This window comes from Rhinichthys klamathensis, unplaced genomic scaffold (assembly GCF_029890125.1).
Source record: "Rhinichthys klamathensis goyatoka isolate OS25496 unplaced genomic scaffold, OSU_Roscu_1.1 h1tg000395l_1, whole genome shotgun sequence".
Taxonomy (NCBI): Eukaryota; Metazoa; Chordata; class Actinopteri; order Cypriniformes; family Leuciscidae; genus Rhinichthys; species Rhinichthys klamathensis.
The window spans coordinates 2,633,251-2,650,225 of NW_026606897.1; the positions used below are offsets into that span (position 1 = coordinate 2,633,251).

General features: G+C 37.1%; 1 protein-coding gene across 1 annotated transcript in view; it reads right to left on the bottom strand.

Annotated features, from left to right (window-relative positions):
* creb5b (cAMP responsive element binding protein 5b) overlaps nucleotides 1-16,975 on the bottom strand; it is a 70,032-nt gene that overhangs the window by 20,432 nt on the left and 32,625 nt on the right. The window contains exons 6-7 of the mRNA XM_056234411.1: nucleotides 10,077-10,203; nucleotides 8,052-8,162 (exon numbers count right to left, since the gene is read on the bottom strand). Of these exons, the coding sequence (XP_056090386.1) occupies nucleotides 8,052-8,162; nucleotides 10,077-10,203 (238 nt within the window). The remainder of the gene's footprint in view (nucleotides 1-8,051; nucleotides 8,163-10,076; nucleotides 10,204-16,975) is intronic.

A 16,975-nucleotide genomic window follows, 5' to 3' on the forward strand; every position in this document is an offset into this window, starting at 1 on the left:
ATAACATTTTCTCACAACCATGATGGATTCAGTCTCTCCCTCCCTCTTTCTTTGTATGTTAACATATGTTAAGGCCGAGTTATGTTGCTCGTTTCAGCTGTGCGTTAGCTCATCACCCCTCTCATATTACATCATTCCCTGACAATGCCACTATTCATACAGATGTGGCGACAAAACGTGGATTTATGTTTGTCGTTGTGCAAACAGAGCTTCACACACAACCTATGCTCCAGCTGCAGGTGTCTCTTCAGTAAAGGACTCCTAACTCGTGAAATTACATAATTCATTGTAAAAAATGAAGTAGAAATACTGAGTCATTGAAACAGTCAGAAGTTACACGTGAAGTTACATAATTGTATATCTCACATTTGGAGCACAAGGTATGACTAAACAAACATTACAGTTTCCATGTGGACATTATACATAATAATGGGGAAATTACATAATAGAGATCTACCATACCTTGAATACATGTGAGTGTATCCTAATCTTTATTTTCAAACAAAAGTTTCACATATACATATAGGCCAATCATGTATTTGTCAAAGTTTTTTTTTTCCAGGAATCATAAATTATTATGTCATTAATGCCATTAAGTTTTTGGGGAGACTCACCATTATTTTCCTAAGAAATAATAATAAAATATTATACCAAACAACTTTTCTTTTCAGGTTTTCTTTTCAAGAATTCCATTGTTTTAGTCCACAAAACATTTTTATTGTATATATTTATAAAATATTATAAAAATGTTTTGTGGATTAAAACATATATAGTATAACATATATATTATAACTATAAATATATAGTATAACTCACCACAATTACAGAAACTCATATTTGGATATTCTAAGACCTCTGTTTATATATATATATATATATTCAAAAAATGTAACTTTGTGCTTAAAGTATGTCTGCAACTGAACACTTTTGCGTTCAGTACTTACAGTTACAGAGTGAGGGTGCGATTACATAAGCCTGAATCTCCAGCGCTCAAATAATAACTTTACATCACTTTGATAGCTGTATCCCTCAGTGGAATGTTTCTTTAAGAAAGGTTCCTTTTTTTCCACTGCTCAAGTAAAAAAAAAAAAAACCAACTACATTTAGAGCATGCCAAGGATTATGTCATCTGAGTGGTGTGTGCCAGCGCAAGGGCCCCGGAGAAACAGAGCAGGAACATATAGTATTGTTTATCTCATAAAAAAAAAACCTCACCACCTAGCCTGACGCTTAGTCACAAATTTATCATCTTGGTAACAATGTAAACAATAGATAATTACCCCCTGATAAAACAAAGAACCACAGATTGTTTTTAACTGTCATTGGCATGAATAGTGAGACTAACATTCCAACCAGAAGTCGTAGATTTTTCAGTTCTTGGTCAAGAGAACTTGTGTGAAGCAGCTACAGTATAAGCAAAGGCCCTTGCAAACATTAAACTCAATGCATTCTGCGGATTCTTTGCATAATTCGTTTTTTTGTGTCTTTCCTTATGAAAGTTGTATCATTTTTCATTTCTTTCTTTCATTTCTTTCCATGCACAAAATTATTTTTTAGAAAAAATATGATACAATACATCTAGTGAAATTTTAAAACAAGTGGGGAAAAAATCCACTTATATTCAAAACTGTAAACTTAGACTCAATATATTATACAATTTGCTTCTTGGGTGTTTAGTTTTAAACATCCAATAAAACATTCTAGATGCACGTTCCTGGTGTTGTTTTCTAGTCTTTGTAATCATTAATAATAATAGTATAAAACCTTATTTATGATTATATAACTGGCGCTGCTCACGTGGCAGTCAAAAATGACAAATTTTGTATTATTATTTCAATTGAATTAATGTACGATACTTTAGTTTGATAATGTTTTTTATTTCATATTTTGTCTTTTTAGTGGATTTTTTGGCACTAAATTATATTTATGCAGTAGAAAATTGAGCATGGACCTTAAAAATGTCCAACTTTAACTGTCATAAATCTTGAATGCTTTGGATCACAGACTTAAGTTTGGTCTCTTTTTAATGAAGACATGGCAGATTATCGTTTTAAAAAGTGAACAAAGTTTTATGTTTATTGTATTAAAAATGCACAAAAATACTATTTTCACATTTATATGAAATATATATTTACCAAAACAAGTTTTACTCTAAAACTGAGAGAAAGTGGAATCTAACCAAGTAGTGTTCCAAATTTAAACACTGACAAATTCACTTTCAGAAAGATTTAGTTTGTACCAAGTTTCGTACTATTCTGATTAAGTAAAAAAAATATATATATCAAAAATTACAGAAGAGCATCAGAGGGTTACAGTAACATGGGTCAAAAACAACAACAAAAAAACTAGGCCTATTTTTATTTATTTTTTTCATTTATTTATAACATTTTGTTTGTGGTTGGGCCAGTGAAAATTGTGGCAGGGCAAGTCAAATTTTTCAAATTTAGAATTTTGATTAGAAGAAATCCTTAGCGTTGAGCCCTGTATTGTATTTTTTTTTCTGAAAAACAAGCCAAAAGTACTGATTAAGAATAAGATATACTATTTTTTTGTATCTCAAAGGTCCCTTTATATAAGTTTATAGCTCTAAGCAAATATTTACATACTAATGTTTCAAAGGAAGTTGTAAGCTGTATAGTATATAACTGGCAAAAACTCATAGGGACTTTTCTTTTCAAAACCCCGCACAAGCCAAAACAGTGGTGGAACTGAAAGTGGATCCGCGGTGAGTTTGACAGGGTTCAGCTGGCACATACACAGGCATTTTCCTCTCTCTGATAAGAGCATTCATGCTTCCTTATCCACAGACACCAGAGCTTTCATGTATCAAAACACAGCATGTGGAAAAACAAGGAAAAACATGACCTGGCACAGTTTGGTTCTGTGAGATAAATAGAATGTTGTTGAGTATATGTCTATGAAGATACATCATAAAGCGAAAAAGAGGAAACCAAGAGAGAGACATGTCTTTATGAACTCTGAATATATAACTATACTGTATCTCACTCCCACTTCTACAACAGAACAACTTCATCTGCCCAGCACATCGAACAACTGGATATCTGAAACGTATAATCAGGGGCTTCATTAATAATAAATATTCTGCTGCTCAGCCCAAGAGCAAAACAGCCACAAACACGAGCCTGCTCATCCACATCTGGCCTGAGATAAATGACACCTTAACCACAGAGAACGAAGACAGCAAGGCACTCTGCCATGCCAGCGCTGTGTGTGTGTGTGTGTGAGAGGCGATCGGACAGCGGTCCCGTGGGAACTAAAGCACTTTTAGCAGGTTTTTTTTTCCACCGGAGACCCCCTGGCCCACCACAAAATCAATTTGGCTTCATCGGCCAAAGAGCACCGACACACACGCACACATCTGCACACTGATCCACCATCTAACATACTATCTTCTCACACACTCTCTCCCTGTCTTTCTCACATACACAGTCTTTCACTTTCCTCTGTCTCTCGCTTTCTTCATGTTCTCTAGTTCGCCCCCCTCTCTCTCCCTCTCTCTCTCTCTCTCTCTCTCTCTCTTGTGGCCGAGGGTTGGGTATGAGGTTACAGTTGGGGGAGATATTTCCCATTTGGAATAAGTCGACATCTCTGTTTAATGAGATTAGGGTTGGATCTCCACACTGAGGTTGTGCTGGGCCGGGCCAGGCCATGTGGGGGACACATGGCTCCGATCACCCCAGAACAGGTCACCTGACAGCAACGGTTACCATTATCCCAGCTGCATAGGCGCCAATGCCATAGTAATAACTACAAGAAAGGAATTAAAAAAAGATCTTGCACTGGAAGAAATCTTTGTGCTGTTATATCATAAAATATCTAACAATCATACAAACAAAAGAATCAGAATTGTGGAAAATATTAAGACTTCTTTTCAGAGAATCTTGAATTATTATTCTTGAGTTATATATTTTTAAAAATGTAATCTTTTTTCAATTTTTATATTACCAAACAGAGAAACAAAATGTTTTTCAAGTTAATGTATCATATATATATATATATATATATATATATATATATATATATAAAATCATAAGTAATTTAATAAGACTGTACATACAGTACACATTGTTTTTCCAAGTACATTTTTCATGTTTGATCATTATTATTTAATATATAATTGATATCATTAATAATAATCAATAATAATCCAATTAATAAATATTGTTACCAAACATAAAAATAATTTGTTTTTGTTTGTATGTTTTACCATTAATCAGAAATGATGTTTTATTAATGTTTGACAATTAGTATTTAATATATAATTGATATCATTAATATGAATTAATCATAATCATTTATATAATTAATAATAATTAAATTAATAAATATTGTTATATAATATATTATAGCCTCAGTATAATACTAATCATATTTTTGACTGATAAACACTAGATGTTGGCAGCTGTTCTTTTCATCACTTTAAAATTTCATCCATTTTAATATATATATATATTTACATTCTTACAGATAATTTCATTATCCAGCATTCAAAGGCAGAATGACCCATGTTTAATTCTTCCAATATGATTGTTTTAGTGGCGTTTGAAAACTTAAAACAAATGGTTTCGTGTGTCGGAGCAAAAGAGAGAGAAAAAAAGGAATTTATAATTCAATTACAATCAGGGCCGAGAGAGAGACATGGAGGGGGGATGTGCCTGGAGTCCAGCCAGGGGACAGATACGACTGCACATTAAAGTAATATTATGCTCCCCCTGCCCGTTCCCATGGCAACAAACGAAAGGATTAAAAAAATGCACACGGCGATCAATCTCCAGCGGGACAGAGGGAAGGAGAGAGAGTTAAGTGCTCTTCGAACGCTCTTTCCACCATCAGAATCATCACTCATGCTTTGACATAGAGACACTCTCCCTCCTTTTCTGTCTTTTATCTTGTATTGTTTTTCTCTATTCATCTCCTTTCTAGAAATGTCTGCGCTCCCCTTTTTCTCAGAGCAAAATAATTAACTCCCTCCTGAGTCCAATTCCAAATCCACAAAAACCGGATTATTACATGCATAATTAGTGGATTTTAATCTAATTACCAAATCTGTCTTGCTGATCCCCTTGCCACCGCTATGAAGCTCAAATAAAACGTGTGAGCAGCCACATACTGAAACGGGATCTACGGTAACTGTACAAATCCAGGCAGACGGATGTAACCGTCCTGGAATAGTCCACAGTCATCATTTACTCATCCCTAAGCAGTTCCAATCCTGCATGATTTTCTTACATGGGACAAAAAAGTCTAATTTGATTTGAATGTACATAAACACAAATTAGCTGTTTGGATTATTTTCACCCAATAACAGTTACAATTTTAGTCTATTCAAAACATAAATAAAAGTTTCAGACGACTTGGAATATATTGCATAAATCATTTAAACTACATTTATGATACTTCTATAGGCCTGTTTGCATCTTGAAAGATCAGATCGGTTCTGCACACTGTAAAAACCCTTACCATTCATTGTTATGGTAAAAGACTAAAAATGCTACAGCAAACTGTAAGTTTTATGTTTCAGCTTGTTATTAAATGAATGCTTCTTGCATTATTTTACTGATGGTGTGTATGACACTGCCGTCTCTATGTATTAGTATTTCCTTCAGCTTGTGTGAAAGGGACTTGTGTTGAACTTTGTTCATGTGGCTTTCTCTGTTTTAAGGCCCTGTTTACACCTGGTGTTAAGATGCGTTTTGGTAGATCGGATCACAAGTGGATGACGCTAAATATAGGTTCTGTCAGGACCACTATCGTAAAAGACGATTGACAATTAGCATATAGTTTGGATTGGCGGTATGGTTCTGTTCTGGCCTAGCATGGATAAGAGCAGGGAGAGCAGCAATAACCCCCCTTAGGCCCCGTCCACACTACTGCATTTTCGTTTAAAAACGGAGACCTTTTGCTACGTTTGCACCTCCCGTCCAGACTAAAACGGAAAAAACGAAAACCTAAAACGGAGAAGTTTAGAAACGCTGCAGCTCCGTTTTGCGTTTTGAATCTCCGGAGGGCGTTTTAGTGAAGACAGGACAAAACGGAGGACTTTAGAAACGATGACGCAGAGGCTCACGCTCGGCTCTATGATTGGGTGTCATCAGTCATGCCGTATCCTTCCCTGATTCGTCAGCCACCCATCACATGTCAATCCGTTTCCTGTTTACACCAGCACGCGCATGCCCAGTGTTGGTGAATGGTCACGCGATCCGCGTTTTCAGGCGTTTTAATGTGGACGGAGATCAATTCTAATACACAGATAAAACGCTGGTGTGGACGGAGATCGTATTCGTTTTAATTCTCCGTTTTTAAACGAAAACGCAGTAGTGTGGACGGGCCCTTAGGGTAAACAGAACAGAACCAACATAAATGTAATGCGGATATCAGTAATGTCACTATTTTAATGTACAACATAATTCAAGAGGAATCAGAATGCCAAATCCTGACTGGATGAGAGGTGGAGCTGGGGATGGAGGAGGGTAATGAGCTCCTGAGAAACGCGATAGCTGCTGATAATACTTGGATCAGCTGATGCGAGCTTGACTAACATGACCTGCCAGAACTAACGCTACGCTTGATTGTAAACAGGGTCTAAAACGCTTTGATATTGTCCACTTTCAAAAACTTCCAGAGGTAGTGGAAAATGCCTTTGACCGGCCGCAAAAGACCGCCTACTCTCTGCCTACTGACCTCACGCGTAAACATTATGGGAAGCGTGCTAGCCAGACGGGATTTAAACTTTATCGGCTGGAGACCTAAGTTTGAAGACGAAAAACATACAAAGCACAATGTTCTCTCACCATTCCTGATTTCTAACACTCAGCGTGGTCTTGCGGCTGTCAGAGCAGAAATGAAAGCTGCTGCTCTCTGTATGATTTTCCATCATTTCCGGGCGCGTATGTAAATTGAACAAGCTTATTTTGTCCATTAGATTGAAGGATCTGAAAAAAACAACATACTTTATCCGCCCATAGACCCTCCCCTTAAAGAAATCAGGACAGAAGTGTTTCAAAAGTGGACAAAAGAGATTAAAATGCCAGGTGTAAACATGAATGTCTCCCTCGCCTACTTGTGATCCGATCGTCCAAAACGCATCTTAATACCATGTGTAAACAGGGCTAAAGGAAGTTGTCAGTATCATAGTTATGTATATGTAGATGCCACATTCGACATTTCTTCTTCTGAACAGAAAGGAAGATATTTTGAATGTCGGTAACCAGACAGTTGATGAACCTATCTAATAGTGATAAACTAAATCCTACAAAAATAATCTGCTGAAGTCTATCGCAGATATAGATATTTATACATATGTATAACTACGGTTGCAGACGTACCGTCAACTTGCTCTCGGGTGTTTACGGACCGGCATTGACCATTCTAATATGGCGGATGACTTACGCATGGCGTCCCATTGAAACAGCCGCTAATGAGCCATCTATGTATAGTATCTGTGGTCAGTATAAAGTTCCAAAACAATTTGAGCAATTTCGTATATTAACACTATATCAAATAATGAGATATGTTTGTTACAGTTTTGTACATTCATGTAGCTACTAGATAACTATAAATCAGTTTGGACAAATTGATGAAATGTGAAAAAAAAAAAAAAAAAAATTCTTTCAATTTCTAGGCTTTCTCCACCAGTCTGTTTCTTTCTATTTTTCTCGTTCTCTCTGTCTCCATGAGCTCTGACTGACTGCTTTGTTTCTGATGAGATCACCACCATGCCGAACTAGTGCTAACAAGCAGCAGAGGCACAAGTGTATGTTCATGGCATCAAGATATACATCAGACAAACTGGCATACATTGCAGTAAAAGAGAGACAGACGTGTGTGTGTGGCTGCGTGTATATGAGCAACAGAAAGAAAGAAGTTTTCTTATGCTCATGCTTGTGTTGTGTATCTTATACGGGTGACTATTTCCATAACAATAAGAAGATAGAACAGAAGATAGAAAAAAAATCCAAATCAAATTACACAGGACAGGCAAGCAAGAAAATATGCAAGTATGTGTGTGTGTGTGTTGATGACTGACTCACCAGCTTTGCTTCTGAGTGCATGGATGGAACATGAGGGGAGGAGCATGAGCTGTTGTGGGCGGGGCCTTGCATGCCCATCATGTTGGAGCCCATAGACATTTGCCTCTCCATCTGTACCCACAAATGTGAATATAATCCTTTAGAACCAAACACATCAATGCATGAAACTAATTGAATACAAAATTAAATTTTCAAAAACAAAGCAATTTCACAGCAAGCTACAATGTAAGTGTGTAAATCTTTTACATTACTTTGGGGACAAAATTACTGAAAAGCATTACTACAATTACAATGTAATAAATGCATGCCTTAAATTTTTAAGTACAATCAACTTGGATGTTTAAGTCATTTCAACTTAAATTACATTAAACTGACTTAAAAATGAGTTTAATCTTGTATAATATAAACAAGTAAAAAATTGCTTAACTTATTTTGATAAGTTAAAGCAATGCAAAAACATATGCTGTCATAACTTATTGATCATATATTTTTTTACAGAGTTCAGTCTTACTAGTCTGTCTAGTTAAATGACTAAATCTTCTCTTGGGAACATCATGGAGAAATTTGGTTTATAATTGTTCATGTTTTAGTCTAAAAACACAAAACATACTAGTTAATATTTCTTTATCATAGTAGTATTTATTATTAAATATTATCAATAAATTAATTTGTATTTATGTATACGTTTTTGTATGGTTTAGAATAATTTTGTCAATATGTAATAGTAAAAAAGTAAAAGTAGCTTTGACCTTCATCAAAGGGTAAAGTGGGTAAAAATATTTTAATGTACATGTTCTTAATTCCAGTAACACTAAAGTTATAAATTAACATTAATTTATAATCTAAACAGTTTTGATTTATTTATAAGTTATTTTAGGTTCAGGGTCACACTTTAGTATTTAAAAAAAGCTTTATATGTAAAAGTCCATGGCCGAACATCACATTTAGATAGCTACGTAAATATGTGCATGTGGTTTAATGTGTGTTTCTATAAATATTCCGCAACTCTGTGGGAAAAGCAGCAGTCAAAGAAAAGCTAAGAGAGGAAGCTGAATACTGCAGAGGTGTGAAGGCTAAAATAGCAATATTAACAAGACCACAAACTCAACCAAAGCTCAGTTCTGTGAGCATGACAGAATATCTTAATTCAGAAAGTCTCAATTAAATGCGACTAAAAGGCTGAAATGGAGGTTTTAGATGTTTGCACTCATACAAAGAGTGCGCTGGTGATTTACGTTCAGTTTAAGGTGAGGGAAACTGTAAAATGGTACTTTCAATGTGTGTGTGTGTGTGTGTGTGTGTGTGTGATAGAGAGAGAGATTGAGAGACTGGGGGTCCTGTTACTAAAACCCAAGATCCGACCCCCCCTTTCCAACCCCCTGATGACCTATTGCAGGGTGAAAGCGTAGCAGTCCGCTGTAATTATTCGAGGAATATTTGGTTTAAAAATATCACCCCACCCTGCACCCCTTTCTTGGGATGTCAATCGAGAAAAAAAAAAAAGTCCTACTTTAATTTAATCAACTGCTTTTACCTCTATAGCCAACATGGACTGGCTTATGTTACAATGAGAACATGTGTTGTGTCATTAGAACCCTGATATGGGCGGCTCGCACACACACACACACACACACACACACACACACACACACACACACACACACACACACACACACACACACACACACACACACACACACACACACACACACACACACACACTCCTACCTCAGCCTGCATTCAGGTTCCTATTGACTTTTCTGAAATAGAATTAAAACAGATCGAGCTTTGGTAGAAAATTACACCTCTGCTGATGGGCTTCCTGATAAAACAGCCACTGATATGGGCCACGGCACTGGAAAAGGCATTAATTTAAAGCAGACTGCTGAGAAAAGCATGAGAATGGTGCATGAAAGATTAGTTTGTGTGCGTATTAATGCGTTTCGGTTGTCAGAGGCATCAGAAAACCACGACTGGGAAGTGCAAATGCATTGTGTGTGTTTGTGGCTGTATTTATGATCTCACAGGCATCAGAACAGCAGACGATCCTTGCATAGTGGGGTCAGGCAGTGTGCCAGGCATGGAGGCCGGCAGTGGCTGTCGCTGTCTGTTCCTCAGGTGCAGCAAAGAGGAAAGGGAACCAGGCACTGGCCTAAAAAACACAGAACCAGAAGAGAAAGAAAAATTAAGGAAAAGGGAGATTAACCCGTTTCCTCAGATGAAACTTCTGAGGAAACTGACATCACAAACACTACACATTTGCAGTTATTTGGAATTGGTATCATACGATCAGTAAATTCAGTTCTCGTTGCGGTTTGTCATAGTTCCTAAGAATATCCAGTGCCTCATTCTGTCTTACTTAAAAGGCATAGTTCACCGAAAACTGAAAATTCTGTTAATATTTACTCATCCTCATGTTGTTCCATGAGGCTTTTTTTCTTATGAGATAAGGATATATTTAGCAGAATGTCCAAATTGCCTTTTTCCATATAATATGTCATGTGTAACATTTATATAATTAATCTATAAAAAAGTATCTATGATGAATACTAAAAAAAGAATATTTTGAAAAAAGTTTTTAAAAATACTGTAAAAATGTATATGATCAATAAGTTATGACAACATATGTTTTTACATTTATTTAACTCATCAAAATAAGTTAAGCAATTTTCAACTTTATTTATGTTATACAAGATTCAACTCCTTTTTAAAGTCTGTTTAATGTGATTTAAGTTGAAATGACTTTGATGAAGTTGATACTACTTAAAAATTAAAGGCAGCTTTTTTTTACAGTGTACTCTCTTTGTATTCATGTTTCATACGGTTTTTTAAACTTTTTTTTATGCCATTTTCAAGAAAAGTTTACATCCTAAAAATTGCTAAAATGGCTATAAAATTGCAATGTGATGTTATGCAAAAAATATTTCCCTAATACTTCGAATATGTGTGTGTAGACCTACATATTTAAAAAATTATTATTTTTATTTTATTTTTATCACTGTGGCTTGCATGGGGACTCACACCACATGACTCCTTTACATAATCGTGCCTTGTCATAAAAAAATGACTGATATTTATTGATTTGATATTTAAGAGACTCGTTGACCTTGGTAAATGGTCGTGAGGTTCTGCAGTTTATTTTATTTTATATAACAGATAGAACAAAGAATTAAGCGTCATGTCATTGATCCAATAATAGAATTTAAATATTGGCCAAACTATCTCTTTAAGAAGTAATCACACAAAGTCAGGCATGCACAGAGAGGCAGAATGGCTTTCCCAGCAAGAGACGTTCTGCTGAAAGCTCTCAATGGAGGTTTACTGGCTCTTGCCTTAAAGCAGATCAAAGTCTGTGTGCTTCGATAAAAACGTGGGTATGGATGAATACAAAAAGATGCTAAGAGGAGTATCAGCCTATTACAAATCTCTCTCACAGTTAGTGAAGTCTGCAAACACATGAGAGAGTTGAATAGCGTAATACAATAAACATCTATAAAATGTTTTCTAATACAGGCGATACACTTCCCAGAACCTCTGGTGTGACACGCAATGTGCAGTATCAACACACCAACCGCACAATTTCCTCTCCGGGTTGGCATGAAGCTGCCAGCGTTACACTTCCCCTGACCACACTGATACTTAGGTAGAATGTGTCAGATATAGCACTCACTAACTTCACCATTATGCCGTCCTGTAGGACCACCACAGTGTGGAGAAACGCAGCTTGTCTGAATAACCTTTAGCCTCAGATGACAAGCATTATTTGGGTCTGATTGGAGGGCTGACGGACAGCTAAAAGGGAAAGGAGGGGGTCCCCACCTGAACAAATACCTGTATTTATCCGGCCTAAATAGCAGCATTTACACTGCATGATTACTGTGTACGTATAGACACACACAAGCACATACGGTCATTAACATTCTGACATATTGTCATTTGAGTCTAACACTCCAATCCATCACATGCTTAACAACCTCACATCTCTAAAACACACATATACACACCCAGCTCATTTTTTAAAGGAATAGTTCACCCCTAAATGAAACTCACATTTGCATTATTGTGGGAAGAAACTCTTTTTCATACAATGAAGCTCCAAAATCGACAAATAACAGCAAAACAATAAACTTCCATTAATATCCATTTCCTCACATTTGTATTACAAAGTTTTCAGGAACCATCCAATAGCTTTGTGAGTAACAGACCCAAACTGAAATTGCTAGAAATATCCCCCTCGGCTGTCAAATCTAATTTGCGTTACCTTATATTCAGGTTCACAATACCTGGAATAGTTCACAAGTTATATGAGCTACTTTTTCTGGACTTTTTTGTCATACTTGGTGCTTGACAGACCCAATCTCATTCACTTTTATTGTATGGAAAAGAACAGCTACTGTTGGATATCCCGCAAAATTACTCTTTTTGTGTTCCACAAAAAAAGTATGTATAAATAAATGACATGAAGGTGAGTATAAGATGAGAGAAGTTTAATTTTAAGTTTTACTATTCCTTCACTCTAGCATTTTAAGCAAAAAACGATGCTAACATTAGCATTCCGCTAATAATAGAAAACCTGCACTCATTAACCGCCACAAAACACAGAGACTGCAAAGGTTCTCTAAATTAACTTTTGAATAAGTACTTATTTCACAACCATTAAAAAGTATGTTCTATGTAGTCTAAATGCGTGAAGTAATGTGATCCGGACATACTACATTTGCCATGTTGCCATTGTCATGTGAACTACCAGTGTTAGTAGCATCACTTCACTGCCATTCACAACTCCTCTCCCATGGCCTCATGGGATAGTAAAGTGTCAACTGGATGCACATTACCGTGAATTTGTACATCCTCTACTCATTTCACATACTGTTTTTGCCTACTTTATGCATACTAGAATGCAGCCAGAGTTTGTTCCCTTTTGGTTCAGTGTAATAATAAAATATAAGGGAATTTAGTTGGTAAAAAAGGATTTACATTATTGTGGTGGAGAACAGCTACAGCTCAGCTCTGAGCCACCATTCAGAGAGCGGGAAACAGAGAGCGGGTCAACTCTCTACGGGCCAGTCCCGCTGCACATTAAAACTCAGCGAACAGGAAACAGCCTTAATTAAGAGCTCAACCTGGCCAACGGGAAGAAAGGCGCTTTAGACGCTATACAGGTTCCCTGCCAAACTCGTTCACCTGCTCCTCAGCGAGAGAGAAATAAAGAATGTGTCAACAGAGAAAGTAATAAACCTGTTATGAAAGTAGCAAATTATCAGAAAAGACAAAAACTTTCCATACTCCCAGAAAAACTGCTCATGTGGGTGTACAACAAGTGCATGAATGTCTGTGACCGTGGGTGAATGATGTACTATATATTTTGTATTAATGACAGGCTGTCATTTCAGAGGGAATAATAAGACCCCTGGAGGGTGAGGGGTGGGCATACAGACACACTCAAACACACACACACACACACACATACACAGTGCAATCCTGACCCTCTCCTCTCACATTACACACACTGTCTCCCTGTTCCAACATGACATCACTCCTCCCTTTCTATTCCTCACCGTCTTTTCTCTTTCAGCAGAATCCTCCACTATCTTTTCTCTCTCTGAGCTAATAGACACCAAACCCAACATCACTGATGTTACTAGAGAGCCTCGAGTCTAGAGAGTTTAAGAAGTTACTCCATTCTCTCCTTGCATAGGGTTATAACATCACAGGATAATCTAAAGTCTCATTATGCATTTACAAGAAGTACGGTACATAATGAATTCTTGAACAGAATATAAGGGCATTACTCTTGAAACACAAGGAGAATTTCTGTTTAAACCTTTTGTAAAATGATTGTTATTTGAATTGTCACAATTCAGTGCAACTATTCATGCAAGAAAAGTTTTGAGAATGATTTTCTCATTCAGCTTTTTTTAATGAATGATGCCTAATCTAGAAGATTGTAAATTATAATCTAGACTTATGCAATGTATTTCAGAATAGAATCTAAGAGAAAATTATTGAAGAATGCAAGATTTTGTCTAGACGTTTCTACATTTTAGGAAGTGATGTTCACTGCATTCTAAAAAAAAGAATCTAAACGAAAAGTATTGAAGAAGTTTTGAAGAGTTCTAGATTCTGCTTTTCTAAAGAATAATTTAGGAAGGAAGGAAGGAAGTAAGGAAGGAAGGAAGGAAGGAAGGAAGGAAGGAAGTAAGGAAGGAAGGAAGGAAGGAAGGAAGGAAGGAAGGAAGGAAGGAAGGAAGGAAGGAAGGAAGGAAGGAAGGAAGGAAGGAAGGAAGGAAGGAAGGAAGGAAGGAAGGAAGGAAGGAAGGAAGGAAGGAAGGAAGGAACTGAATGAATTTTAGAAGATTATAGTTTCAGGCTGGTCGACCAACTGAAACCTGCTCAGAAGTCAATGACGCAATATTATTTTACATGTTATTTAAAGGGCACGTTAGTAATATGCACCTATAGGCGGATGCACAACGCGCATACACTCTGCTTATTACACACACACATACACACACACACACACACACACACACACACACACACACACACACACACACACACACACACACACACACACACACACACACACACACACACACACACACACACACACACACAGACTCCCAGCAGCACACAAGCTAGCCAAATATTAAATATAAAAGGATTACGATGTAAAAGATTCATATTGTGTACATAAAGATATGGTGGAATCCGGCTTGTCCAGTAGATGGTCTGCTGGTGTGCTTTAACTCCGTTTCCTCTCTGAAGAAGCGTTCAGTCTTTCCGCTTGCAAATTCTGTCACGTAACTAGCGAATCTGCCATGGCGTGAGCGCAACTGGCTTTTAAAGCTCCTGTAGGTAACTTTTGAAAACATGTATTTGCTAAAACTGTCATTATGTCCCGACAGTAGAATATGAGACAGATAATCTGTGCAAAAATCAAGCTCCTCTGGCTTCTCCCAGTAGTCCTATTGCCATTTGCAAGAAATACATGCTCCCGGTCAGAAACAACCAATCAGAGCCGAGAGGAGTGTCTTAGCAGTGTCAATCACGCTCGTGTACGCGCTGATCACACCCCTCTCTTGCACAGCGCGAGCGCCGGAGCGCGAGCCGTCGTTCAAACTCAAGTTTGCCGGCGTGCTACAGCTGTGCTTATGACGGAGAAACAACCTAAACTGCCAATTCTCGAGTGACACCTGCTCATAAAACAAAGAGGTAAAAGGAAAAAGACTGATGATGATAAACAAGCGAAAAAGAAAGAATGACACAGAGCCCATTGACTCGGTGTCAAAACTCTAGCCGCATAACATGTAGATAAAATGTCACGCACTCTGCTAAGCAACAATTGAAACCTGCTAATTCACTGGCTTGTCATGTTGCTGAAATAATGTACTAGCACACCTTATCTAGCATTATATATCGCTAGAATAATTACTTACATACTGTAACGTTAGTTACCGTTATATTAACGTTATCTTACTAGCTATTTATAACTTATAGAAAGAGTGCAACGTTATAAAGTTACATGTAGGCTATTGCAAAATACATAATGATTTGAGGACCAAGTTTGTAGTCAATGTATGGGCAGGCCATAGTCAATGTAAAGCATATTATTGACGTTTAGTCCCTATTAGTGATTGTGCCATATAACTTTTTATCCGCCGTTATGGGTGGCCCTGTTTACTAGCCTGCGCGTTCACGACAGGCTCCGCTGTGGAGGACGAGCTGTGGAGGGAGGGCTGTAGCGCAGCAGAGAGCAAGGGGGTGGGACCTGTAAGTTGTGCTTGTTCAAATTTTCAGGCTAAATCAACGTTTTCTCAAAACTCCCTACTGCAGATTTAAAGGGAATGGGAGATGAGTCTCTGATTGTTTTTTTGCATGTTACGCCCAAAACACACCCATTACTCATTAATAGAATAGGGACAACCCTTTTAGACCATGTGTCGGGCGTGCCGACCATTTTTCCCGTCGATAAACTAGCAAAAGTGAATTCGAAAAAAAGGATAGAAATTCTAGAAGTTTCTTTATTCTGGAGAGTGACATTCAGTGCATCTTAAATACATTCTAGAAGGGAATTCCAAGAGTTCTAGAAAATTACAGATTCTACACATAATTCAAGCCTTTATAAACATAATATTTCATAACCACTATAGATATAAGCATAATTACAGTAAGTTCTAGAATACAATCTAAAGACAACTCTTAAAAAATAATTATAAAAGATTCGATTCTGGATAAACATATTCAATGTTACAGAACAAGTGTTGATATTCAATACATAATCTAACATACATTCAATACATAACATAATCTCGAAAAACATTTTGAAAAATTCTCCAAGACTCTCAATTCTGGATACTGACATTCAACACAATCTAGAGAGGAATTCATAAATAAAGGAAAATTGCACCGTAATTCAAGTCTTTACATAAACAATACATGTTGCATTCAATCTTTCAACAGCTGTCCTAAACTTATGTTAATAGTAAGTAGGAGAAATTATCAAATGTAACGCTGTTTAAATGCCACTATAAATGCATTCACCCATCTCTACATGCCCAACTGAAGTGACTTCAGTGTAAGAGGCTTGACTACCACTTCAGTGAGGGAGAGAGACAAGAGCCATAGAGAGAGAGAGAGAGAGCCAGGCACAGTCAGCCCACTGACTCATATCCTTCCCTTCTGACTCCACTCCAGCAATGATGTAATGCTCTTGGCTTCTTACACCCCCCCCCCCCCCCTTCTCCCCATCTTCCTCTCTTTTTAAGTCTACACTCTCTCGCCATCTCTCTCTAAATACCATGTTCTCTCTCTCTCTCTCTCTCTCTTACTCATTGCACCACACTAACTTGAGCAGACACTGCAGCGGCGATGGTGCAAAAACGTTTCACTTTTTCTTTTCTTCGTACATTCGCTGTGTGAAT